Consider the following 27,591-nt stretch of genomic DNA (forward strand, 5'->3'; position numbering starts at 1 on the left):
GGCGGACGGCAGACTGCGTCGCTCCCGCGTCCCCGCGCCGCGCCCGCCGGGCGCTCCCAGTCGCGGCTCTCGCCCCGGGCTCGGCTGCTCGCGCGGGCGTCCAGCCCGGCTCCGCGGCCGCCGGCCCGATGGCACCTCAGAGGAGGGGCGCGCCCAAGGCTGAGGGCAGCGGTGCGGCCGAGCGCGGGCGCCCGAGCAGGTAGTGGGGAGGCCGCGCGTGGCGCGGGCGGGACCTGACGGGAGGACTGGGGGCGTGGCCCGACCTGGGCTGGGCTTGACTCGGAGGTGCGGGGCGGAGCCAAGCCGGGGGCGGAGCCAAGCCGGGGGCGGAGCCCGACCGAAGGATGGGGGCGTGGCCTGACAAGAGCGCGGGGGTGGGGGGGAGGAGGGGTTTAATGGGTGGTGTGGGGCGGAGGCACGTTAGGGCGGGGCCCGATAGGGGCGTGTTCTGAGGTCATGTGGGATGTGACAGGCCATTCCGGGTGGGGCCATGGCGAGGAGGGGCGTGGCCAGGAGGGTCACTGAAAGCTGCGGCAGCGTGGTCCGGGGTCTACGTGGGGCGTGGCTGTGGTGTGACCTCCTGTATCCGGTAGGGCGGGGTGGTCGCAGTCCACGTGGCTGACTTCTCTATGCTCAGAGCGCGGGAAAGCCCTTGTTGGGTCAGTCTGTGCTGTAGCCTATGAGTCCTGTGGTCCCCACCACTGTACCTGCAGTCCAGACCTCTCCGCAACTGTGCGGGTTACCTAACCCTAGCCTTTCATGCCTCATACATCCAAAGCTGCCCTCAACCTTGCCCCAGACTCCTGCCTCCGGAATGGAGCCCACAGGGACAGGCACCAAGCCCTGAGAGTGTGTCTTCAAAGTCACCTCAAAACTGCTCCCCTCACCACTTCTTTAGTTCAGGCCTTGCCTATCGTTTTTTCACCTGGAATTGGGCCCCTGGGCCCCAGCAGCCTCCTTGCTCCATCAAGTACCTGCATACCGGGCAGAAGGAGATGTGGTGAGCATGGGCATTTAAAATGCAAACTGGGGCTACTTCCTTTGAGAATCAACTTAGGTTGGGTCTTTCTGTCAAAGCATTTAATCAGTAACCACCGCTGTTACAAATGTTAGTCCCACTAACTCGCTGGCCATACGCTGGCTTCATGGACTCTGCTTAACCTGATAAAAGTTTCTATTAAGAACAAAGGATTGTTACCCTCAGCTGGACAAAATTCCACTAGATGCCCTGGTTCTGGAGCTGATAACCTAAAACAGTTATTGTTTCCCTGAGCTTTTAAACGTCTTTGTCTTCAATGCCCTCTCCTGATGTCCTCTTTCCAATTAGCCAACCATGGAGACTGTGAACCCCAAACCTGCCCAATTCAGGGAACGGGTAGCATTGCGTTAGAGATAAAACACCAGCAGATTCCCCGCTGGGTGTGCTTGCTCTTTTTCTGTGGTGCACCCTTCTGCAGAAGTAAATTTTGCCTTGCCTGTTGACTTCTGAGTTGCGTCGTCTCTCTCTCCTGACATCCTAATATCTTAAAGATATTTCTCACACTCCCTACATAGGAGCAACCGGAAGATATTGATGGAAGGACAGAGCAGAGGGTGGACAGGGGAGAAGTGTAGGGAGACAGTGTCCAGATTGCAGATGCCACCCAGATGGGCACAGAATGGAAGGAGGAGCTCTTGCACCCACCTCTGAGCTGCTGCTGCTCTGTGCGACCGGGTGTGTGTTGGCTGTATCTAGGCAGATGCTGGCGGTAAAATAACCTGAAACGCCTGTGTGTGAGCAGGGAGCATTGCAGACGTTCACTGTTAAAGCACAAAACCTGCCCTCCCATGGAGTTATGGAGTTGTAGAAGGATGGCTTGATTTCGGAATCTTTAAATGTTGTAGTTTATAGCTGCTTTGTGTTAGTGAAAAATCTTATAGCCTGCAAGAAGCCAGTTTCCTTGCTTATGTTTTGCTCCTCTGGTGACTGCCTCATTCCATTCTCTTGACATTTTGAAAACATTAGAAAATATCGGGAAGAATACTGAGGCTGAGAGAGGCTTTAATAACTCAGGGCCTTGTGCTTGCTGGGCAGCTGCTCTACATCTTGAGTCACCCATTCAGCCCTTTTTGTTCTGGTTATTTTAGAGGTGGAGGTCTTACTTTTTGCCCAGGCCAGCCTGGGCCACGATCCTCCTATTTTACAGTTCTTGCTGTTGATGGGATGACAGGCGGGCACCACCCATCCAACTTTTTATTTTTTCCCCTGAGGTGTGGTGTTGCAATTTCTTTTTCCCCCCAGGACTGGGCTGGGCTGGAACCTCAATCCTCCTGATCTCAGCCTCCCAAGTAGCTAAGACTACAGATGTGAGCCACCTGTGCCTGGCTCTAATTGTATTCTTAATGGTCAAGATCCTGATGCCTTCTCTCCTGTCCTTCCTATCCCTCAGGTCTATAGCCCATGAAGTATTTCCTGAACAGCAGAACACATGTATGCCCCAGTTACACACACACACATGCATATCCTTACACATGTAGAAGCACGCAATTTTAGCATGGGCTATTTGAACCACGCACTTAGCTCTGGATTGTAGAAAAGGCGTCTTATTTGCATAGTAATTTCTGGGGTGCCTCTGCACTCTTCCTCTGTCTTGTGTTTTTGTTTTAAGTGGGTTTGACTCACATAAGCTGGTTTAAGTCCATGTTTGGGGTTGGGTCAGTCATTTAAGGACACAGGCAGTATGATTAGGGGCTCACATTCCATGGGAATCCTTCACACAGGGCTGGGAGGTGGCGCCTCTGAGGGTCAGCCCATCTTCTTGCCCATTACTGGGCACAGTCAGCCCTGCCTGGTCAGTCAGAACAGCTGCTCATCTGGGGGTGGGGTGTGGTGGGCATCTTGACAAGCCTAGAGGCAGAAGTAGACCCTCCCTTTTCCTACCATCTGATGGGGCCCGTCTTGACCAGAGGTCACTGTAGGCCCTGGTTGGTTGCAGCCGGTCTACATGTGTTCTTTGGTCTTGTACTTCATTCTCAGCATTCACAACTGCATCCTGATGATAGTGGTTGTGTTTTCTGTTCTCAGCACCAAGAAGGACCAGGTCCCAAGGGAAGCGCAGAGGCCATGGCTGAAGACTGTAGGTCTGGGAGCTGGCCTCGTGCTGGTTGCACTCCTGCTGTGGAACAGTCTGGGGACTGATGATGGTATCGCCGAGGTCCTGGCCCTCCGTGGCGAGGTACTGGCAGGAAGGTTCATTGAGGTGCCCTGCTCTGAGGACTACGATGGCCACCGAAGGTTTGAAGGTACAGTGCCATGGATTCTTCAGTGATTCAAGAAAGACCAGTGGGTTGAAATGAAATGTAACAATGCGTTTTGCTGCAAGTGGGAGACAGGTTGAAAGCAGTGTGCAGTCTTCTCCCCAACCCAGACAAGCTAATCCACACCTGGCTGTGAAAGGCAGAGGTTTCTGGGTCATCCCCAGTCCCCTTTGGCATGGTCAGCATTTTATGAGGCGGCAGAGTCCAGTGGTGACTTGCCAGGAAGTAACAGCACTAGAGAGCGAGGATGAGAAAGTTGAAGCTGGAGGAGGTGTTGATGATAGAGGATGTCACAGAGAATGGCAACCTGCCAGGTGCTTTGGCTCATGTCTATCATCCCAGCTACATGAAAGGAAGATCACAGTCTGAGGCCAGTCCTAGCAAAAACATGAGACCCTATCTGAAAAATAACTAAAGCAAAAAAGGGTCAGGAGCATGGCTTAACTCGTAAATGACCATCACCACAAATGTGTCCCGGCTCCCAGCTTCCAGCTCTGGCTCTGTAGCCACAGTGAAAGCACTGGTGAGTCCCAGTGGCTGGTCAGAGATCAGGGCCCTGTGGTCTGGGCCCAGGGAAGCCAAGATGAAAGAGCCCCATTGTGAGAGCCACCAGACATGGTGCAAGCCAGCAGTGCCAGGAAAGCGTACACACCAGCAGAATGACCACTGGCCCTCAGAGCACATTCTGGGCCACCCAGATGCATTCTCAGTATTTATTTATTTTTTTTCTTGGCAGCACTGGAGTTTGAACTCAGGGCCTCACTTCTCTACCACTTGAGTCACTCTATCAGCCTGTGTTCTCAGATTTTAAAACCTACCATGAGGACTGGGTTTTTAGGATAGAATTACTTTATCTGTTTAATGGTACTTGGGGAATCAAACCCAGGGCCTCATACTTGGTATATAAGTGCTCTACCACTTATGCTATGCCCCAGTCTTTTTTTTTCTTTTTTTTTTTTTTGGAGGTACTGAGGTTTGAACTCAGGGCTTCTTGCTTACTAGGCAGGTGCCCTACTGCATTAGCCACTCTGCCAACCCTTTTTTGTGTTGGGTTTTTTTGAGATAGGGTCTTTCCTTTTGCCTAGGCCTGTCTTGAACCTTCATCCTCCTGATCGCTGCTTTCCAAGAAGCTAGGATTATAGGAGTGAGCCATTGTCACCCAGCCTTTTTTATTTTATTTTTTAAAATTTTGTCTTTGAGGAGCTTTTGCTCCCATTTCCTGTGTGGGGAACAGGAAATGTCTCTCTTTCTCTCCCCCAGACCCTATTGCTCTCACTCTAGAGATACCCACTTTCAGTCGGTTGACAGTGTAGCTTTCCTAATAAACTTTACTGTTACTTTCACTAAAAAAAAAAAAAAATTTGTCTTTGAGACAGCTACCTTTTTGCTCAGACCAACCTCAAACCACGATCCACCTACCTCTGCTAGGAGTCGCTAGGACCACAGATGTGCTCCACCACATCCAGTGAGAATTATTTTTTATTCAAAGCAAAATGCTTTGAACTTGAACCAAGAACAGATTGGCAGGTTCTTCCACAAAAGGGATGCTACTGCAACACACATGACCTCAGGGCTCTCCGTAGCAGTCTGACCGCTTTGTGGGCAGGGTTACTGCCACAATGGTGTCAGGGAAACACATGTTCCCTGTGTGGATGCTCTGTCTTGGGACTCTCCCCCTCCAACAGCCTACTCTCTGTATAAGTACACATAAGTATGTGCATATGTATGCATATATATGTACATATATACATTTAATGGATGTTAAATTTTTTCTTTTCATTATGAGACAGGGTCTTGCTGTGTTGTCCAGGCTAGCCTTAAACTCCTAGGTTTAAATGGTCTTCCTGCCTTAGCCTCCCCCTCAAAATAGTTTTTTTTTTTGTTTGGTTGGTTGGGTTTGGTTTTTTTTTTTTTTTGTGGTACTGGGGCTTGAACTCAGGGCCTACAATTTGAGCCATTCAACCAGTCCTTTTTTGTGATGGGTTTTTTCGAGAGTGGGTCTCTTGAACAGTTGGCCTGGACTGGCTTTGAACCTTGATCTTCCTGACCTCTACCTCCTCAGTAGCTAGGATTATGGGCATGAGCCACTGGCTCCTGGCTGATTTTTTTGTTGTTTTTTTTTTCTTTTTTTTTGTGGGACTGGGGTTTCAACTCAAAGCTTCACATTTGCAGACCAGGTGTTCTATTGCTTGAGCCACACCTCTAGTCCATTTTGCTCTGGTTATTTTAGAGATGGGGTCTCACAAACTATTTGTCCAGTCTGGCCTTGAACCTCAATCCTTCCAATCGCAGCCACCCAAGTAGCTAGGATTACAAGCGTAAGCCATAGGCACCTGACCATGGGATGCTAAATTTTATGTTGCACATGTTTTATGCTAAAGAAGTTGGAATGTATTTGAAGTCTCCAGCCTTCCTGCTTCCACCTCCCTCGTTCTCCAGGTGAGAGATATGAGACAGGGCTCATGTCTGCTCTTCGTGGTGGCTTGTTATGAGAGCGGCCTAGGCCCAGGATGGAGGCAGGGAGATCCCTGCTCAACTTTAGGCAGTGTGTGTTTATAGAGGGCACACAAGTCCCCAGGAGTCATCTGCTCACAACTTTTTAGCCAAATTATTCTCCTGACGCCTGTTCAGGTGAAGCTGTCACTGCAGGGTGGCCTTGCAGCACAGGCTCTTTTGTGCCCATCTGTCTCTTGCCTTTGAAGGGACACTGTCCTCCATGTGGATCCCGTGTTCTTGCTTTCCTGTGTTTCTGCTAATTTTGACTAGACACCACAGGTTAAGAATGTCACCTCCTGGGTGCCGGCTATTTTCATCTTCCTACAAATGCTGCAGAGCTTGGCTCTGGGCTGGTACTTGGGAACAGTTGGCTCCTTTCTGGTCTTGCCTTAAGCTTGTCATGGAGAACCAGAGAAGTATGTAGTCCGGGGCCGATTCTTCCCCCACCAAGGGAGATCCTCTGGGCACCACAACTCATTGGCCGTCTGGCTGGTGAGAATGGCCAGCTCTGCACTGTGAGCCACACCTGTTCCCTCTGGCCCTTTACTTATGTTTCTTGTGACCACTGGTCTCCCCACACCATGCTTCCTTTTGGTCTATGGGGTCACTGTGTCATGAAGACTCGAGGGAGGCCTTGTGGCCGCCTGCAGCTCCATCCCTCCTGGTTCCACCTTTCACTGATTGGTCCTTCATTGTTCTGCCCATGTCCCCTCCCTTCCTGGGTAGGCACTGGCTCTACTGGCTTCTTTCCAATCTTTCAGGGTCTTTGCCCTTCCTTGCCTGGTGTCCTGGTCTTGAGAACCATGATTTCATGTACTCTGACTGGTTTTTAGTAGTTGCAGGTAGAGGCTAAATCTGGTCTCTGTTACCCACCATGACCGTAGACTGACACCTTAAATCCCTAATATTTTGATATGTGACAGTTTTTGGGATCATTTTCTAATTTTTTAAAACTATTATTTGCAGTGCTAGAAGTTGAGCCCAGGGCCTTGCCAATACTAGGCAGGTGCTCTAACACCGAGCTACATCCCAGCCCTTATTTTTTAATCCATGAATTATTTGGAAATACACTTTTTTTTTAATACAAGATCTATCTTGTAACTTAAGCTGGTCTTGAACTCTTTTTTTTTTTTTTTGGTAAGACTGATATTTGAACTCAGGGCTTTATGCTTGCAAAGCAGACACTCTACCTCTTGAGCCACTCCTTCAGTCCTCTTGAATTCTTGATCCTCCTGCCTCAGCCTCCCACATGCTGGAATTATAGGTGTGTACCACCATGCCTGAATGGAAGCATACTTTAAAATCAATTGATGGGGATTTTTGTTTTCCTCTTTAAAAAGTTGACTTTTAACCCAATGAATTGTTGTTAAAAGTAATATCATCTGTGTAATATAGATTCTTTGGTATTGGTTCAGGCCTTTTTTTTTTTCTTTGCAGTGCTGGGGATAGAACCCAGGGCCTCAAGCACTCTAGGCAAGTGCTCTACCACTGAACCACAGCCAACCCAGTTTGACTTTTTTTCATGGCCTTACCTATGACCTGCTTTTGCCCATGTTACACATGTGTGTTTCCTCATGGTTATGTGAGAATTCTGTGACTCTCTGGCCTGAGCTCATTGAATCTGCTCCCTGTCCTCACCAGTGTCTGCCTTTTTCTCCCGTGGGTCACTGAGGGGTGTTAGACGCTCCCGTTTCCTCCTGGCTGGTCTTCCTGTGGCGGAGCCTTCCTCCTAGAGTACTGTTCCCAGCCTCTCCACCTGGCCCCTGGCTGTGGTGTTGCCCCTCTTAATGCACACCTGCTGCTGTGAGACGACCCCACACCCCTGCTTTGCGCATTGTATTTGCTTTTTGCTTTCAACTTTTCTGTGTCACTGTGTTTTATGGGGCAACACTTATTTAAAAAAAAAACATACAGTTGGCTTTTTGTTTTGAAATAAGACATCTATGTCAATATGTTACTTAGCCATGTGTAACTAACTGCCATACCCCACCCCTGCAATCTCCATGAGTCAGCCTGGCTTGCTGGGAGGACTTTCTGATAGGTGTTTGTGAGTACTCAGACCAGCCATCAGTGCTTGTTCAGGAATGTTGTCAAGTCAGGGATGGTGGCTCACACCTGTAATCTCAGCATTTGGGAGGAGTGTGAGTTCCAGGGCCTCAGAGTGAGACCCTCAAACAAACAAAAAAACTCCAACCATATAAAAAGAATGTTGTTGGTGCTGTCTTGGAGGCTTCTGTGGGTCCTCAGGGGTCTGGAACCACAGGTGTCTGGGGATGAACCCACCCACCATGGGGCAGCTGGAAACCCAGGGTGCCCAGCGAGCCATGGGCTCCTGAGGCTCTGCACAGGGTGCAATTCCACTGGAAAGCTATGGCTGCTTACCCGGAGCTCATGTTTGAGCAGGTGTGTTGACCAAACTGACCACCCTTGTCCTATGGAAGGGCCTGGCCAGCTCCATTTCACCAAATCCCATTGTCCTGGGACAGTGGCTTTGGAAGTCAGTTTTTGTCCCTGACTGTCACCCTCCAGGATGCACCCCCAGGAAGTGTGGCAGGGGCATCACCGACATCGTCATCACCAGGGAGGAGGCAGACCGCATTCGCAGGTACCTCATGTCTCTGCCTGGGTGCAGGGTGGGTGTCTGTGGGTCAGGTTCAAGCCAGTAAGTGGGAAAGTGGGGCTGGGTAGGAGGCAGAACTCCCTATAAGTCTATGGACTTTCCTCATGGGCTTTAAGGCCCTCAGTCATGCCCTGGATGTCAGAACATTCCAGCAGCTTGGCCTCCTCTCCAGGAACTCACCCTACAGCCATCATGAGAGCCCCATATGCTGGCCTGCTGCCTGTCATGGAGATGTGTGCCCCAGCCTTGGGTGGAAGGTCACTAGATAATATTCCAGTTTCTGCTCCAAAACTGCTGGGTTCCAGCCATTGGCCAACCTCACTTACTGTGGCTTACAAAAGCCTTCTGGGAAGCAGTTGGTGCTGGAATTTTCCTTATTGAGATTTTAAAAACAAGATCTTATAAGAAAGGTTTGACTTTCTTACTAAGTGTTTAGACTCAATGGGATACCATTCAGCCCTTGAGGCCCATCCTCCTCTGTCCATATGCTGAGTCCTTTTGAAAGGCCCAACTGGGAGCCTGTGCCTTGTACATTGTCCTCTGACACAGGGCTTGTCCTGCCATACATGGGGCTTCCTGGTGTTTTACAGAGGGGTCAGTGTCCCTGCAGGGCCTTGAGAAGTCCATCACAGCTACTGGTTCTTGAGTGGAGTGGTCCTTTCTGGTCTGGTATGACCAGCTCCCTGGTGTCTTCCTCCCTACCCTGATGGGGCCTCATCACCTCCTGAGCTGTGATTATCAAAGCCCCCACCAAGCTGGAGACTACTCTGGTCTCATCTGGACTTGGTTCAGTGTTAAGGTCAGGAATTAAGTCCAGTTGTCCCTAAGCCAGGCCATGTGTTACTAGCAAGATGGAGACCATGATATATCCTCACTTAGCCTTGGAAGTTGAGGTCTTGGCACACATCTGTTTACATCCTAAGTGTTAAACAAGCAGAACCTGTTAACACAGCACTAATTGTGCTGATTGATGTTTTGCCTAGATACCTTATTGGTAATTCTGTTGACTAAATTCTGATTTAAACTTATTCTCTGCCCTCCCTCCTCACCCCCACACAGCATAGCGGAGAAGGGGCTTTCCCTGGGAGGATCCGATGGAGGGGTGAGTTGAATGTGGCTCCTGCCCCAGTTTTCTCTGTACATTTTAACTTTGCTGTCCTCAGGGGGAAGGAAAAGGTACTGGATATGTAGGGTCCCCTTGGTGCCCTCACTGAAGATGTGGGTTAGCCATGACCTCCTCAATGTTTCTGGCCAGACTGTGGCCACTGCTTCTGCCAAGGACCCAGTGGGTGTGAGGTGTGTCTCTCTTGGGAAGAGTGTGTCCTCGGCTATGCCTGGCCATCTCTTCAGAGTGTGTCACACCCTTGGCTTCAGGGCACTCTGGCATTTTAGACACTTTGGGTATAGGGGGAATGAAGAAGGTTTGAAGGCAGGCAGCTGAGGAGGGAGTCAGGAGCTTGGCAGTCAGCAGAGCTACCGGGAAAGGAAGAGCCCCTCTGAACAGAAGATGTGTGACAGACTTGGTCACTTCACACCAGAGGCTCCACAGACACCTGCAGTGTGGGCTGACCACTGTGTGAGATTGCAGGGGATTGTATGGCCTGTCTACCTGGACTCCGTGCATGTGACCTGATTTGGAAAAGGGTCTAGAGATGAGGTCATTATGGATTTGGGGTGGCCCTAAATACAAGAATGGTGTCCTTATAAAAGGCAGCAGAGGGAGATTTGGAAGGAAGAGAAAAAGCCCATGTGAAAGTAGAGGCAGAGACTGATAGGACCATAAATCAAGGAACACCTCGGTCTCCTAGAAGATAGAAGAGGCAGGACAGACCCTCCTCAGAGCTTCTGGGGTGAACATGGCCATGAAACACCTTGATTTTGGACCTCTGGACTTCAAAAGCATGAGAGAGTAAGGTTTTGCTGGGCCAGCAGCACCTTGGGTGCCAGCTGTCAAGGGGCAGCCATTGAGATTGCCGGGACCTGATATATGGTTTTCTTCAGACTTTCTTGCTCTGTGTGTGGGGTTGTTTGGGGGCCAGTTCCTCACCCTGTCTATGTTGGTGATCATTTTGAGTTATAGTCACCACATGGACCTGAGTCAGCTGGTGTATCTGAAAGTTCAGGAAGATTGATTTTCAGACTTTATTTCTGAAGTTATCTGCATGACTTCATCTACCAGCTCTTTTGAGTTTTGAAAATGAAATTCCTCCTTTTATTTCAGTCCAGCTGTTTGAGGTGGGGGGATACCTTACTAAAACTGTTTAGTCTCTCTTCGTCTTCCTTCAGGGAGATGTCAGTGTTTGATGCCTTTAAATTCAGCTAATGTTTATTAAGCCCAGGTTGGCTCACACCCCTGGGCTAAGTCACTGCAGCAATGAGGAGAGGGAACCAGTGTCCACTCCTCCTGGGTCATAGGTCAGGTAAAAATGGTCCTGCTGTTGGCCACTCCCTTCCCAGAACTCAGGGAAGGACTTGGAGGTGGGTGGTCAGGGGCAGAAAACATTTATGACCCTGTGGTTCCATGTGAGGAATTTACCCAAGAGCCCTGAGAACACGGGTTCACACACACTGGAACTAGTGTGCACAGAGCTCCACTAGCAATAGCTCCAGCCAGAAACCATCCTCAGCTGTCACAGAGCGAGCAGATGGTGACAAGTTTTGGGGCATCTGTGCAGCAGAAGCCCCTTAGCCATAGGTGGGAAGGAATAATTACTGGAGTGGTAGCACGAGTTATGCTGAGCAGAAGAAGCCAACTGAAAGGCCCAGCTGCAGTTTGCACCCCAAACAAGAAACACAACAATCTGGACAAAATGGACCTGTGGGTGCCTGGGAGGGTGGCAGTGGCGAGAGGTGGAGGGAGGAGAGAGGTTGCAGGGGTGTGAGGAGTTGGGGTGACAGCACCTTTATTATTTCTATTGTGAAGTGGTTTCAGGGGTGTGCACCTACGTCAAAGCTTGTCACACTGCATACTTCACACACAGACACTTCTGAGTATGTTAGCTTTACCTTGAGGGAGCCAAGGGAAGGAGGAATGGAGGGAGGTGTCCCTGGGCTCTGTCCAGAACATTAGACTAAAGGTTTGGCATTTTTCTTCAGGCAGGAGAGAGCAGATGTGCCTGCTCAGGTGGATGGGTGCACAGGTAGGAACCCAGGCATTTGTAGGGTGATCTGGTAAAATTGGGGGTCTAACTTAGGCAGCATTTAATGTTGCCATCACCCACTATCTGACCCCTCAAACATCTTTTTCAGGCATCCATCCTGGACTTGCACTCAGGGGCCCTGTCTGTTGGGAAGCACTTTGTGAACCTGTACAGGTGAGAGGCCGAGAGGGGACAGCGACCCCAGACACTACCATAAGACTCTGGTCATCTCAGGGGTCTGCTGAGCACCTTCTCTGGGCTCCTTGTCAGGCAGGAACTGGGTTGTGGGCTTCTCTCTGGGGCCTGTTGTAGGACAGAGTCTTTGTTTACACAGCTTTAGGGTTGATTCTGGTGTCACATTCTAGAAATGGGTCCTGTCTAGGCTGAAGGACATGGCTGGAGGAACAGGTGGAGAGACGGGAGGCAGGGGAGGTCCCAAGAACTGTGGGCCCAAAGAATCTGATGCTCTGTGGGGCCTGAGACCCAAAAGATTCTCCCAGGCTGGTCTCTGTCATCCTCGGCCTGTGAACTCCTTCGCTCCTTGCTTGCATGTCCTCCTTTTCCTCTAATATCATGATCATTGTAGAAACAGATTCACTCTGAGATGCTGGTGAGCTTAAGGAAAGACAGACTTAAAGAAAACTGATGAGTAAAACATTACATTGCTGATGTTCCTTGTTTTTTTGTTTTTTTGTTTTCTTTTTGGCAGATACTTTGGGGATAAAATACAAAATATCTTCTCCGAAGAAGACTTCCAGTTATACCGGTAAGGATGAGAAGGAGTGAGCGGAGATGGCTGGGGCCAAATATGGAGGAGGGGGCTGAGGTTGGCTCTCTGTGATGTCCCATTACACCAGCCCAGGTGACAGCTCCTGTGTGAGGGAATGAGACCCTAGGATGGGGGTGGAAGCCAGCCAGGCTTTGGGGAGGACCAGCAACTCCTTTGACAGCCTCCTGAGCAGCCCTTACTTTCTGTAGGGGATGCACTCAGCTAAAAGTCACACCACACTCTCACACTAGGTGAGCCTAGCACTTGTCTCACACCCCAGGTACCTGTGTGTCAGGCACAGTCCCCACCCAGAGGCAGCTCATCTACCTAGGGAACTTTTGAAATTAAACCCTTTATTTAGAGGTTATCATGACTCATATTGCCTTTATAGGAAATACCACAGGGAGATTCCGTATGCCTCTGCTTGCTTGACCAAGCCAGTGATGAGTTGTATAACTGGGGTATGACATCACTCACTCCTCAAAATAGACCTTGGTGTAACCCTGCAACTTTGTTCAGAGTTCCGATTTACTCTTGCACCCTTTTGTGAGTATGTTGGTTGAGTTCTACATCATTTTATCACCATGAGGGTCAGGTTCAAGATGTTGAACGTGCAATTACCACTCACCCCTTTTATAGCTCCGCCCACACCATCCCTGTCAGCCTGGAAATACAGCTGACATTTCACCTTTATCGTGTTTCCAGGGAAACAGCGGCTAAGCAAAGCCCAGGCCACTGCTTCAGAGAGCAGGTGCAGAGCTTGGCTCTTTCTGCACAGGCAGTGATGGCTGTGGTGGTGACTGGGGTGGTGTGTCTAGTAGACACTCTTGGTTTAAGCCCACCCCTACAGGTGTCATGGTAGCCCGTGGGACCGTGGTTCCTGCTCCTGTGCAGGGGTTGGGGAGGTGTCCTACCTGGCACTTGGCTTAGGGCCCAGTCCACAGTTGTTCCCAGGTGACCATCTGTGCTGCTAGCCCTCACTTGTTGTGTTTGTAGGTGGTATGTCTATACTTGCTTAAGTAGAAAGTGTTCAAGTCATAGTTTGGCATTTTGATAGTTTGTAGAATTTGTGAGAATGGAAGGAAACAAAGGTGAACTTTATGTTCCCTGAGTATCATGGATATGGGCCTTCTGAATGTGCAGAGACAGAGTAGAGCTGTCAGTAACAGCCACCATGCAACTAGACATCTCCTGACGACACATGGGACCCTGGACAATGGTGACCAGGAATAGCACATATGGGTCAGAAACCTTGTGTTTCCAGGTGAAAAGCAGGGTGGCAGGGTGGTGTTGCACCAGTCAGTGTGAATGTTGTTCCAGCCTCAGGAAATGTTCCTTGTAGACTGTGTGCAGAGAGGGTCACAGGTGCAAAACGCTGAACTTTGATTTCACCAGGATGTCTACTACATTCGGTTAGGATTCAGGGGGGATTTCTGGTTATCAAAGAAGCAAAATGGGAAGAAGATTATTACCAATCAGTTTTACACAAGAAAACACTTGAAATACCTAAAACTTACAAAACCATCATTGTTTGTAAAGCAAAAGAAAACTTAAAGAGAGTTCCACCATTTTTATCTATTTATCTATCTATCTATCTATCTATCTATCTATTTTTGGTGGTACTAAGGTTTGAACCCAGGGACTTGTGCTTGTTAGGCAGGTGCTCTATTACTTGAACCATGCCCCAGCCTCACCAGCTAATTTTAACACTTTGTATGCTATAGTTAAAAAGAATTAGGCTAGGTGTTGTGGGGCACACGTGTAATTCCAGCACTTGAGGGGCTGAGGCAAGAGGATCAAGAGGTAGAGCCTGTCTCAAAAAATGAGAAAACAACAACAATAAAAATTAGAGCTGGGGATATGGCTTGTAGAGCACTTGCCTACCATTTGCAAGGTCCTGGGTTCCATTTGTGGCACTGCAAAAAAAAAAAAAAGCATATTTAGACATGAAAATATGTTACCAATATGGAATGTCACACAATCTCACTTATGTTCTCAATGGCCCCAAAACATATTTGCCAGAACAAGAAAGTGATGTTTGGGGCAATTTAACTCATCCGAAGGGCACTACCTGCCCCACAAGAAAGGACTTGGTGACTCACACAGAATTCAAACTCCACAGCTTCGTTGATCTCTTGGAGCTGGAAGGAAGCACATCAGATAGAGCACGTCAGTGTGAAGTGGTATCCACCCCCTCAGGTGACTGCTGGGTGGTGCTGGAGCACAGTTCCTGTCTGCACTCTGGCCCTTCTCCAGAGAGTCAGACTCAACTCTAGGTCACATGTGCACCTGTTTCTGGATGGTGCAGGAGTAGGTTTAATGCAACAGGTCAAATCCAGTTGCCATTCACCAGGTGGACATCAGAGAGAATGTGTAGTCCCTGCTAGGGATGGCCCGAGGGCCATCAAGCCTCCAGCAGCCATCATAGTGGACACTGAGAGAGGAGCTCCAAAGCAGAAAAGTTGGCTAAGGTTGGCGTTAGTTTGACAGTTGGGACAATTGCACCTGCAGGGGTCAGGAAGGGGGCAACAAAAGAAGAGCTTCCACCTATTGCAAGGATGAAATCGTCTGTGTTTGCAGCAAGACCAAGTGTGAGGTGCAAAGTTTTAGAATTTGAAGTGAACAAAAGTCAGAAAATTAAGCCAATGGAATGCACGGCATTCCCGTAAGTCAAAGGGTGGACACATGGCTTTGGGGCTTAGTTTATTGTGCTTTGTATGTATACATGTGGGTGTGCACGTAGGTAGGTGTGTAGGTTAGTACATATATGAACGTGTATGAGTGTGTATACATGTGTGTCACACTTAGGAATTTATGTGGTATGTGTGAATGTACATGTGGAAAGGTACATATGTCTGTAGGTATGTATAGGTGGGTTGTATGTGTATACACTGAGGTATGTATGAAGGTGTGCGTGTGTGTGAGTGTGTGTGTACCTTTATGGATAGGTAGGTCTGTATGCACATGTGTATGCAGGTAGGTTTGTGTGGACACTTGGGAGACATGGGTTAGCCTGTCCAGCCCCGCTCCCTGCATGCTGGCCTCCTACAATTGACTCCTTGGAGCTCGGTGGAATCCAGCTCTGCTGAATTGCTCAAAGCATTGATGCTAGTCAGCTGCATCCAGAGAGGGGCTGGTGGTCCCCCTTTTTCCCTTGGATGCTGATAGGTCACACCGTGCCCCAGACAACCAGAGTCACACAGCTACACATGCACGGCTTGGAGCCCAGGCCCTGGTCTTCAGGGGAGGGGATGCTCTCCCTGCCCCCATGAGCACTGCCATTCATCTGACTGTCAGACTCCTGGGCCCTGCCCTGCTCACACACAGGGAGGCCTCCCCAGGCCTCTTGCACTGCTCTGGAAAAGGCAGGCCATGGGTACTGTGGTCATTCCCACAAGAACTGGTTATCAGGGCCCCTGATGTTCTTGTGATGCTGTGTCCTGTGTTTGGGGATGCTGTCTATCTCTCTGTCCTCCTATGGTGTGTGCAGGCCCCAGGGACCCACAGAGAATTCCCTCATCTCCCTTGAGGCCAAGCCACTCCTGAATGACACATTATATCCTCTGCAGGGATGTGCGGCGGAAGGTCCAGCTCACCATCGCCAATGCTTTTGGCATCAGTGCATCCTCGCTGTATCTGACCAAGCCAACGTTCTTCTCCCGCATAAACAGCACGGAAGCCCGGATGGCGCACGATGAGTACTGGCACGCACATGTGGACAAGGTGAGTGCTGGGCTCCGCACACAGGGTCTCCTGGGGCTGGGGACACCATGAAGCCAAGCTAGTTCTTCCTCCCTCCCCAGTGGCCAGGACTGCTGACTCAGCTTGGCGGGACCTCAGGCATCTGCTCTTCAGGGTTGGCTTGCGGCGTTTTAGACATCTGTCTTCCTGAGGTCTTAGGGTGTGCCCTACATCTAGTTGATACAGTTGAGGAAATAAAGTCATCTGTTTGACCCAGCTCATGTTTGGTTTTCTGTGAACTTGAAGTTTGGTACTGAAGCTACTGGAGACTCAGTGCCCAGGTGGTTTGCAGGATGTGTGTCACTTTGTTATTTGAGGAACTGCTGCTGGGGGCCCCTCTCAAGGTAGATCCACACAGAGTCCAACACCCACAGTCAGGCATCCTACCTCAGTCCTGCCATGTCGTGGGAGGTGTCTCGGACACCTCACTGGTATAGTAGCTTTTGTGGGTCTTCTGCCCCCTCTGGGTTACTTCACCCTGTGGACAAATGACTGTTGTCATGGTGACAGGTGGGGGCACAGACACTGCAGAACATAGGCACATGAGCCTGGCCTTGATTCCTGGGCCTGGTTCCAGGCACCTGCAGGGTTGATCAAACCCATTTCGTCTTTCCTTAAACCCAGGAACTCAAGCGTGGGAGCCGGACGGCACAGCAGGGCAGCAGTGGCCTAACATTTTGGAGCTGGTCCCTGGTCTCTCATTATTCTTGTCTCTTACCCCAGACTTGCTAATTGAAAGATTCACCAGGCTGGAAATGTTTTGTGATTAAAATTCTGGGTACATTACACATCACTGTCTGTGTGTGAAAAAAACAGCACTTCTCACTATTTCCTTTCACTAACCTGATGTTCGTTCTTGTGAGTGTTCTTACCTGAAGACTCTTGGAAGCACCTGCTCTGCCTGTTACAGACACTTAGCTCCTCTGCAACCATCTCACTGATTTTACATCAAACCTCAGGCACAGCACAGTGAGCTTCTGTGCAGATTGGGAGGGCTGTGGTTGAAGCCATCCTAGGCTTCTGGTTGACAAGATGGACTGGAGGTGTGGCTCAAGTGATAGAGCACCTACTTAATAAGTGTGAAGCCCTGAGTTCAAACCCCAGTCACACCAAAAGAGAAAAAAATTGTCAGCTGGACAGTGTTTGTTTGGGTCATCTTGTGATTGGCACCCATCGATTGTTCTTTCACTTGGTTGTTGATCTGCCTCACTTGGTCCTTTGTTCAGAGTAACTCTGAATCATGCCCTGGACATTTTAACCCTCCTGAGACTCTGGAAACCTTTAATCGATTGCTCCTGTCATCAGGCCATTGGTCTACTTCCATTCAGACCACAAGTCCTGTTGCTTTCTATAGTGGAGTTGCCAATGTTACCATTTTCAAAACCTCTGCTGTGTCGCTTCCCCCCCCCCCCCCCGGACCCCTCATGGATGACCTGGGCCCTGGGTAGTGTTTTGTACATAGTTCAGGTCTTGCAGGCTTTGCTGGACTTCTCAAGTGTTTTCTGCACATGAGTCAGGGGTGAATCCAGGGTGAGGCAAAGATGTGTAGGTCCCTGCTGAGAATTAGGGACCCCTTGTTCTAGCTCTGTCTTCTCTGGGACTTGCCCCATACTGTTCATCTTCCTGGAGCCCCTTTCCTGTTCTTCCTGTCAAAGCCGGGTTTCTCTGGCTCTCTGTGTGACTTGGGCCCACCTTCAGGATAAAGCAGCAGGAGAAAAGGAAGAAGAGTGAGCAGAGCTCCCCAGAGACTCTAGACCTTGGCCAGACAGGTGTTCCTTCAGATTTCTGCTGCAGCACCTGGCTACCCCTGCAGCCAGCCTGAGGCAGGGCTAGGAGAGCAAAGATTCCCAGCTCCCGGTCCCAGAGGTTCTTTCCAGGTCCTCTGATAGGAATAGGGCATTTCTTACAGAGGTTTCTACCCCAGGCCTGCCCCAGGTCAGAGCAAGGACAGAAGCAGCCTGAAGACTGACTCTGGCTTAGGTTTGGCCCAGGTCTGTGCACCTGCTGCTTTCTGAGTCCCCCGGCTGTGGCCGTTGCCCTTGGTATGGTTTTTACAGTCTGCAGGCAGCTGACTATCTTAACCTTCACCATTTGGTGTTAAAACAGCAAACCTAAGGGAGTAAGAAAAATAAAGGAATCCACAGGTTTGGGCTTGCCTTTCAACCTCATCTCTCCTCAGATGCCAGGTCCTGGCTGTAGGGCCATGCAATGCCAGCAGGTGGCGTAGGACTTCTTTCTTTCGAAAGCTGACAGTGTGTGTGCTGGGAGAAGGTGACCGTCCCTCTCCCTCTGTATGTCTGTCCTTGGTACTTCAACGGCACAAAGCAACCGCTTTAGACAGAGCATGAAAACAGCTTTTCCCGGGCCAGTTCTCCCCTGGACACAACTAAGCCGTGCCTGTCCTATCAGGGAGCCAAAGCAGCATCTGATGGCCCCTGTTTTCTAATTAACAAAAATGTCCACTTCAGTGAGCAAAACTATGTAAAAACATGGGTGTCAGCTAGGCACAGTGGCTCACACCTGTGATCCTAGCTACTCAGGAGGTAGAGGTCAAGGAGGATCGAGGAACTTGAAAAAGTTCATGAGACCACATCTCAACTAATAAAAATCAGGGTGTGGTGTTGCGCTCCTGCCATCCCAGCTATGCAAGAAGTGTAAGTAGGATTGTGGTATAGATGGTCCTATTAAAAAATAGGTATAGATCCTATTAAAAAATAACCAAAGCAGAAAGGACTAGAGGTGTGGCTCAAGTGGTAGAGAGTCTGCCTAGCAAGCACAAGGCCCTGAGTTCAAACCCCAGTACTGTCGAAGGAGGATTAGGAAGAGGAGGAGAAAAAAGACAGAAAGCAGAATGGTGGGTGCCAGGGACCAGGAAGGGCGGGAGGGGAATTAGGGTAGGTGAGAGTCTTGGAGATGGATGGTGGTGATGGCCATATAGCACCTGGAAGTGCTCCATGCCACAGAGGTGTGATCTTTCAGGGGACTGAGGGCAAATCTCATGTCGTGTATGGCTGAGGGTGCCCTCATGAGCATGTGCAGGTCTGATCTACTCCCTCTAACTTGTCCCACAGGTGACCTATGGCTCCTTTGACTACACCTCACTGCTGTACCTCTCTGACTACCTGGAGGACTTTGGTGGAGGCCGTTTTGTGTTCATGGAGGAGGGAGCCAACAAGACAGTGGAGCCAAGAGCTGGTAGGATTAGCAGGCTGGCGGGTGGGTGGGTGAGGGCGAGAGACCCATGTCCCTCCACCAGCCCAGTGACCTCCATTTACACATGTGTGGACATACACGTGCATGTGTGCTGTGGGGTGGGGCCGGTTTTACTCAGAGCCATGCTTTGATTTGGAACACCGGCTGTGCCAGGCTTGGTTCTGAGTTTTCCCAGGTCACCTCCTGCTCGTGGCACCCAGGAGATCAGCTTCTGAGGCCCAGTTACTCTAGGTCTCTTCAATTAGCAGTGGAACCAGTTCTCGATGGCATCCTCTTGGTATACTGGGTCCCACCTGCCTCCATCCTGTGCTCCTGCTCTGTGCACGTCTCAAAGGGACTCACCAACTTAAGATTAGAGGATGCTGGCTGGCCGTGTGGTACAGTAGTTCACTGATGGGTATTAAACACCAGCCTGTGCTGGTGCTTTTCAAAGGTGCTTTTCATTTTCAGGTTCTGCAGGTGAACAAGAGGCAATAACCCTTGTCCCATGGGGCTTACACTTAGGTCAAGGAGACAGACAGGGTCTAGAAAAGGGGGCGTGTCATCCGTCAAGGGTGAAGAGATAAAGTGGGGTTCCAGAGCCAAGGCAGAGCTGGCATGGAGCTGTAATTCATGTTCTGTTCAGGAGGGTATCCTCTTGAGGACCTGCCTGCAGGGGGGCAGGAAGGTCTCATTGCCCTGGTGAGGAGGGGTTTTGGATGCATACACTTTTCCCATGGTTGGGGGTCAGCATCCAGGCTGAGAAATGAGCAGATCCCACCCTTCTTGTCCTGCTCTAGGGTCTCTCAGAGGGCTGGGGGTGCCTGTGTCTCCATTTGTTGCGGTAGGCATGTCTTAATCTCCTTGGCACTCTCCAGCATGTCTGCTGTGGGGCCCCTCGGTTATTTGTGTTTTGTGGCAGAGAATTGCAACTCCTGCTTCTCATTGTTGGTTCTGAGGGGACCTTTTCTGTCTCCCCACCCTCCCCATGTTTGTTGTCTCTTCCTGCTGTTGCCTGTCCCCCAGGGCATGGAACCTGGGCTGCCCTGGCCATAGCTCAGGGGCCTGTCAAGCCCATTCCCCACAGACCTACTACCTGTGGGCACTTCTGCCCATCACCCACAAGAGGCTCAGATGTGGACTATCTCTTGAACCCAGTGACCCTGGACTCCAGCCCTATGCTGGCCTCCACCTCCAGTTGTGGTTCTCAGGGACATTTAGCTGGACTCTGTCCTGGCCTCACCCTGTCTGTCTGTTATCAGTTTGGACAGACTTATGTTTCCTTACCCCAGACATCCAGTCACAGCACTTTTGTGGGAAGATTCAAAGCTCATACAGCACAAGGCAAATATTTCCTAAGGAGATCAAGGTTTTCTAGAAAACATATCTTGGTTTTAAACATTTTAAGCATGATATATATATATATATATATATATATATATATATTTTTTTTTTTGTATCATAATCTCTCAGATAATTAACTACATGTCTCACACATGCCTGTCTATATTACTATGTATGTCTGTGTAATTTTAAATGTGGTTTTGTATAGTACACATATACTCACACACGGGGTGCACTTAGGTGATAATTATATAGTTGCACTTTATGAAACTGTGAGTGTTCAGGAGCCCCTGGGAACACCTGGGGACTCACAGTGAGGACTCAGAACTCAACACACATGGCCAAAATGCATTTATAGTGAAAAACTATTAAAACATACCAGGCCAGAGGCCGAGGAGCATGGTCCCAGGCAGGCCAGGCAAGTTTCCTGCCACCCTGTCCCATTGAGCCAAACCTGCAGTCCTCACTTCCAGCAACGATGTGTGATGTACACATGGAGTACTGCCTACTGGGGTGCTCATCTGAGCCTTGGTGTTCAGGGTTTTTATTGGAGAGTGGTCGCCTGGGCGTGGCTGAGCACTGGCTCCACCCCCATGGCTGACCAGAGTCTCCTGACCTCTGAGATTGGGCTTATTCTGTGTTGGCTGGGGCCCTGCTGGTAAATCACACTATTGGCCTAAACCATACTGTGTATCCCAGGTCAGCAAAGACTCTGATGACTCAGAGGTCACCTCCCAGGTGGGCAAAGGGCCAGGTATTTCTTTGGAATGGGTGTGTGGTCAGTCAGCCCTTTCCTGATCAGTCTCTGTGCTGGGTCCCCAGGACATCTTTAAGGTCACCTCCTGTGGGTTCCAAGAGCTTTTTTTACTGGGCCAAGAGCCAGTGCAAGTCTGGTGTCATCTGTCACTCAGGGGACTCTGATCGTAAGAGGGAGAGATGCAAGATTCTGGAACCAAGTCTGTCTTGTGTTTGACTCTTCAGTCCTGCTTTCAGGAAGTGGGAGATCATCTGCTAGTAGCTCCCTGGGGAGGGCAGGTGTCCAGCCAGCTGCTGTTGTGAGGGCCAGAGTAGCTGTGCTCACAGAATTGTGGGCTGCACCATTCCTGGGCATCAACACTGCCCTCGGTGGGTCCTTGTTGGTCTGTCTTCGTCTCTGCCCCGGGCTAACATCCTGGGAAGCGCCTCATGGTCCCAGTGACGAGGGTCCTGCCCTTCGGTGATTACAAGGCCTCTCTGGAGCATCTGTCATCATTTTAATGACATGGACTTCTGAGCTGTCAGTGTTAAATGGAATTTATTAAAAGTAAATGAAGCCTGCGCTGGCCCTGGTCCACCTAAGAGAATCACTCTGACGTTTGACGCAGAGAGTCGGGGAGCTAGGTCACAATGTGAACAGTTTCCATGGCTGCACGGTGAGCTGTGCTCTGCAACTCCAGAGGCCCTCCATAGATATGCCTGTCCCTCAGCCAGGGCTGGGTCTGTGCAACCTGAGCCGCCTGCCATCAGCTTGTTGTCCCTCAGCTGGGTGGTGCAGGAGAGGCTGCAGCCCTGGGGGTGCAATGAGGCATCCTAGACAACATAGAGAGGCTGGTGTTTGGCCCCGGGAGGGTGGTTCCCCACAAAGGAGGTGGTGCTGCTGCCACCTGCTCTGTGAATTGAGCTCGTGGCTGAGAGTGAGGTCAGATCTATCAGGTGAACGACTAGAAAGTTGTTTTGGCTGCAGTTTAGATACAGTTGGAATAAAATGTAGGTTTTCTGGTCTGAATCCCCACCTCTCCCTCCACCATTCCTCCTGGTCACCAATTCGCCATTTGTTTGGGAAGTCAGTGGCCTTACTCCTCCAGTACATGGTGGGACCATCTGGACTCACCCCTGACATGGTTCAAGAATCCAAAGCTCTGAATTTCCTGATGAGCGGTTCCATCTTGCCTGATCTCTGCTTCACGGTTCCTTTTCTTAAAAATTGTCTCAGTCTTTGGACGTAGTTTTCATTTCTCTTGGTTAAATCCTTCCCAGTGGAAGTGCTGGACCACACGGTAAGTGTTGCACGGAGTGACCACCCTGTTCCACACTGTTGCCCATACCGCTTCCTCCTTTAGCACTTGGTGGTATCCGTCTTTTAAGGTGTATCAGCTACCTCTTACCCTCAAACTCGGTGGCTTCATACCACCATTTTTTCCTCGAGGTTTTTAGGAGTTGTCTCACGGCCTGATTCAGCTGCTCCTCTGGTCGGGGCGTGGAGGGGTCAGCTGGGGTTGCTGACCCCTTGAGGCTGGGCTGGGAGGTTCTGCCCCCAGGCTCACTCCGAGGTGGTCAGCAGGAGGCAGCTCCTTGTGGGCTGTTTGCTGGAGCCTCCCTCAGTCCCTGGCCACACAGGCCTCTCCATAGGATGGTGAACCAGAAGGCAGCCACAGTCCTTTTGTTCCCTCACCTTGGAGGTGGCCTCTGTCACTCTGGCACGTTACTCCTGGGGAGGGAGTTGCTTGGCCAAGGCCAGATGAAGGGCAGGAGTAACAGGATCTCAGGGACATCTCAGAGGCTGCCGGCCTCAAGTGGACTTACAGTGGCGCCCGTGAGATTTACTTTGCATTTCCCTGATGACAAATGACACTGAACACACTTGTGCTTCTTGTCATTTGGGTACCTTCCTGTGAAGCATCTAGCCATGTCTTACCCCTTTTAACCCGGTGTTAGTCTTCTCACTGAGTGTGAGGATTCTTTATATATCCTGGATAAAACTTTTCCAAATGTCTCCCAGTATATGGCTGGCCTTTTCATTCTCTTAAGTCTGTCTTTCAAAGGGAAAAAAGCTTTAACTATCAGTAAAGTCCAACTTACTGACCACTGTCTTTTCCGGTTCATGTTTTTGGATAATGCTAAGAAATGTTTGCCCACCCTGAGGTCATAGGAATTTTCTTCCTACATTTATTTCTAGAGATCTTATGGTTTCAGCACCTACGTTATAACTCTGATACATTTTGGAATAGTACTGATGTGTGGTGTGAGGCAGGGGTAAATGTTTTCTGGATTTACAGACATTTAAGCATCACTGATTGAAGGCTGTCTTACCCATCAAGTCGCGCTTGAAGCCTTTGTCAAGAACCCATGCACCACATCCCCACGGGTCCCACAGGTCAGTGTGTCCTTCTTTGTGGACACCGTAGCCTCCCATTGCTGTGGTTTTATAAAAAGTCTTGAAAATAGACAGCAGTGTTAGGGTTTCTTCTTCCTTTTCAAAGTGGCTTTGGCTGCCAAAATTTTTTGGCTTCATTTGCATATGAATCTTAGTGGCAGTTTGTTAATTTCTTCAGAAAGCCTGCAGAAATTTTGATCTGGAGTTGTGCTGAGCCTACTGAGGAATGGAAAGCAGGACAGCAGCCCACTTCCTGCCTCACACCTCGCACGTCACAACAGAACTGTGCTCGTTGACCCCACTCTTGGGGTCGTGTTTTCACGCATCTTACTCTGCACATGTGGTGAGCAGCACCTTGTGCTGGTGTCATTTCCTTTAGATGTTTGTTTTGGAAGAACCACAAGGAGAATACATACAGTGTTCTGCATCTTCCCACTTACTTCCAGAGCCCTACTTCCCTTCCTCTGGATCAAGGTTTCCAGTTGGCATCCGTGGGTTTCCCTTCAGCCTGAAATGTTTGCCATAGTGCAGATTGGATGGCAGTGATTTTTCTGAATGTGTCCGTATGTCACCTGTTGGGTGTTTTGTTTGATTGTTTTTGTTTTTGTGGTGTTGGGGATTGAACCCAGGATTGGACCTTATGCATGCTAGGTAAGTGCTCTACCACTGAGCTACACCCTTGGCCTGCACTGTTCTGGCAGTAATAGGGTTTGAACTCATAGCCCTGTGATTGCTGGGCCGGCTCTCTACCATTTGAGCCACTCACCCAGCCCCTTTTGCTTTAGTTATTTTTTTTTAATAGTGTCTCATGTTTATGGTGGGAGTTAATGGGAAGTCTAGGCTGTGATTGTATTTATGCCCTGGTGTAGCTGGGGTAACCAGTGTGTACCACAACACCAGCTTTTACATTGGTTGAGATGGGGTCTTGCTAACTTTTTGCCCATGCTGGCCTCAAACCACAAGCCTTCCAATCTCCCCCTCTTGTGAAGCTGGGATCCCCTCTTGAGTAGCTGGGATTACAGATATGAGTCACTGGGCCCAGCTTTTTTTTTTTCTTTTTTTGAGACAAGGTCTCAAAATCCAGGCTGACCTTAAACTCAAAATCTTCCTGTCTCAGACTCCCAAGTACTGGGATTACAGGTGTGTACCACTGGTCCCTGCACCATTCATCGTATTTTAAAAAGATATTTTCACTGGATTTAAAATTCTGTGTGACAGAAATTTTTTTTGTTCCAGTTTCCCCTGTTTTGGTGAGAAGCCTGCTGATCTTCATATTGCTGTTCTCCTGTGTGACATGTCTTTCCTTCTCCTGCTTTTAAACTACTGTCTTCTTTCATTTCATAAGTTCGACTTTGATGTGCTTTTAGTTGTGGATTTGTTTCTCTTTATCCTGCTTGGAGTTCCTTAGCTTTTCTAGTGTAAAAACTGGGATTTTTTTTGTCCTGTTGGGGAGTTTTAGTCCTACTTCTTTCAGCAGTCGTCCTGCCCTGTGTTCATCTCCTCCTCACTGAGATTCCAGCACATGAAAGAAGGATGGTTTCACGCCCTTCCCTCGCTCTGGAGCCTCCATCAACCTCATCATCCTCTTCCTCCCCCAGGTGTCTAGGGCTCAGTGGCTTGGATGGCAGCGGTGGCAGGTCGTTTGTAGCCTGAGGCACAAGACGTGTGCCATCCCCCATGCAGACAGTGAGAAGTGTGTCTGTCACAGTGGGGACAGAGGGGTAGATAGCACGAGGGGTGGAAGGTCCCGAATGCCTGGCTGCACCGTTGCGCCCTGCTGTGCAGAGGCCTGGCCTGCTAGTTCTGACATCTCAGGTTTGATTGAAATAGAAAGAAACCAAGGAGAAAATGTTTTTAAAAACCATAAGCTCAGAAAGTATTATGACTCCAGATCTCTCTGCCGTGTGTGAGTTCCTTCCAGGAATCCCTGGGCCCCGCCTGAGGTCTCCGGTGTGGTTTCTCGTTACTGTTTCTAGACAGTGCATCTCTTAGACCACCAACATGCACAGCATGCAGGGTAGACTCGCGGCACTTTTCAGAGTTAGGGTGAGTTGCAAAGACAAAAGGGAGAAATGCTGTTTTCCAGCAGTAGCCTTTGAAGGGAAATGGAATCGTCAGGGAGCGTTTGGAGCAGGGCTGTGGCGAGTGCAGTGCCTTTCGGATCCCAGTGTTCTTGACTTACGACTTCACTGGGTTGACAGGGGTATTTAGCAGTGAATGCTTGCCGTAAAAAAGTCTGGGCATGGCTAGTCAGATGTTCAGGCAAATAAACAGAATTCTCTTGGAACAAATGCTTGGAAGGACTCCTGACCCCCACCCCGGTGCCTGGGCCTCAGTGGCCTTGAGTGCTGCCGGGAGAGGCCTTTTCCAGCTCTGAGGGCCTCCCATCCTCACTTGCCCTTCTGTTGTTAGAACACTGTCATTGTCCCTGAGGTTGGCTTTTATTCTCAACACGTCAGATCTGGGGGGGGTCTCTGGGGTTCCCTGGGGATGGATGGCTTCTCATGCATTTATCCCAAGTCTGTGGCTTCTTCCTCTGCCCTCCCCCCAACAAAGGGCCCCTTTGGCTGGGAGGGGAGGGGATGCCTGTCCTTCCATCGGGGAAAGATGCTGCTATTAGGTCCTTACACTCTGGCTTCCCACGGCCGCAGTCCTTGGCTCATCTGAGTGGCTGCTGTGTTCTCTGAAAGCCCTGCTGGCCACACACGTGGCCTTGAGGTCACCTCTTTCTCCCTTCCTCCTCAGGTCGGGTCTCATTCTTCACCTCGGGCTCAGAGAACCTGCACCGGGTGGAGAAGGTGCGCTGGGGCACCCGCTACGCCATCACCATCGCCTTCACCTGCAACCCTGACCACGGCATTGAGGACCCGGCACTCACGTAGCCCCTCATGTGGGGAAGCAGCGCGCTCAGGGCAGCAGTCCCGGACAGTGCTTAGCACGTGCTCTGCCCCTGCCCTTGCAGCCGTCTCCCTGTCCAGAGTGCCTTACGAATTATCCCGAATTTTGATTTGCTGGTGTTTTAATCTTTTCATCTGTGAGTAAATGAAGAGAGGAGCAGCTTTTCCACCTCACACACACCATGTTTGCTCTGGCAGGAGAGGGGTCCCTGGACCAGGGGAGAAACACAGCCTGTGAACAGAGGTGGTCGCCTTGCTCTGGTCCGTGCTGAGGAACCACCTGGACCACTGAAACCTGGCCAGAGCACTGCAGACTTGATGGGGATGGAGAAAAGGTGGGGTCAGCAGCTTCTGCTAGGACACAGGACCTGGGATGGTGGCACTTTGGGGAAGGTCCCGGGGGGCACTGCCTCTGGGAGGCAGCTGTGATCCTTTCACCCTGAGAGCAGTTCTGCACATTCAAGGTGGAGATGAACCTTTCACATCCTCACTGGCTGAGTCTGTGCCTGAGAAACAGCCTGGGCACCACAGTCTTGCTGTCCTGGGCTCCACTTGCCACTACCAGGGTCCCCGACAGTCCATGTCTGAATGTGTCCCTGCCAAGGAGGGTCTCAGCATCCCTGTCCCCACCTCCTGTGGCCCCCGCCCAGTGAGGCACTGTCCATACAGCCCCTTCTCATCCTAGTGCTGTCACTGCCCTTTTTGTTTTGTTTTTGTTTTGGTCTAGTTTTTTTGGGAGGGACTGAGGTTTGAACTTGGCTTTGCACTTGCAAAGCGGTACTCTACCACTTGAACCACACCTCCAGTCCATGTTGCTCTGGTTATTTTGGAGATGGGAGCTCCCAGACCTTTTGCCTGGGCTGGCCTTGAACTGTGATCCTCCTGATCAATAGCTAGGATTACAGGCGTGAGCCACTGCAACTGGTTTTCTTTGCCTTCCAAATTAGAGGGGCAGTCAAAGA

General features: G+C 50.1%; 1 protein-coding gene across 1 annotated transcript; it reads left to right on the forward strand.

Moving 5' to 3' along the window:
- Positions 1 to 40: 40 nt before the first annotated feature.
- Ogfod3 (2-oxoglutarate and iron dependent oxygenase domain containing 3) lies at positions 41 to 26,807 on the forward strand. The gene is made up of 9 exons (XM_020188309.2): positions 41 to 199; positions 3,065 to 3,282; positions 8,323 to 8,398; positions 9,473 to 9,515; positions 11,663 to 11,727; positions 12,263 to 12,319; positions 15,892 to 16,045; positions 19,135 to 19,258; positions 26,478 to 26,807. Exons 1-9 carry the CDS (start codon positions 129 to 131, stop codon positions 26,612 to 26,614), a joined length of 945 nt encoding a protein of 314 aa, XP_020043898.2. The 5' UTR covers positions 41 to 128; the 3' UTR covers positions 26,615 to 26,807.
- Positions 26,808 to 27,591: the final 784 nt, after the last annotated feature.

The sequence above is a fragment of the Castor canadensis genome, chromosome 11 (assembly GCF_047511655.1).
Source record: "Castor canadensis chromosome 11, mCasCan1.hap1v2, whole genome shotgun sequence".
Classification (NCBI taxonomy): Eukaryota; Metazoa; Chordata; class Mammalia; order Rodentia; family Castoridae; genus Castor; species Castor canadensis.

Bases quoted from the DNA above. Each gene is read 5' to 3' on its own strand.
- Ogfod3 (XM_020188309.2), top strand. From the start codon at position 129: ATGGCACCTCAGAGGAGGGGCGCGCCCAAGGCTGAGGGCAGCGGTGCG. The intron at 3,283-8,322 runs GTACAGTGCCAT...GTCACCCTCCAG, and splicing joins TGGCCACCGAAGGTTTGAAG to GATGCACCCCCAGGAAGTGT. The intron at 8,399-9,472 runs GTACCTCATGTC...ACCCCCACACAG, and splicing joins GAGGCAGACCGCATTCGCAG to CATAGCGGAGAAGGGGCTTT.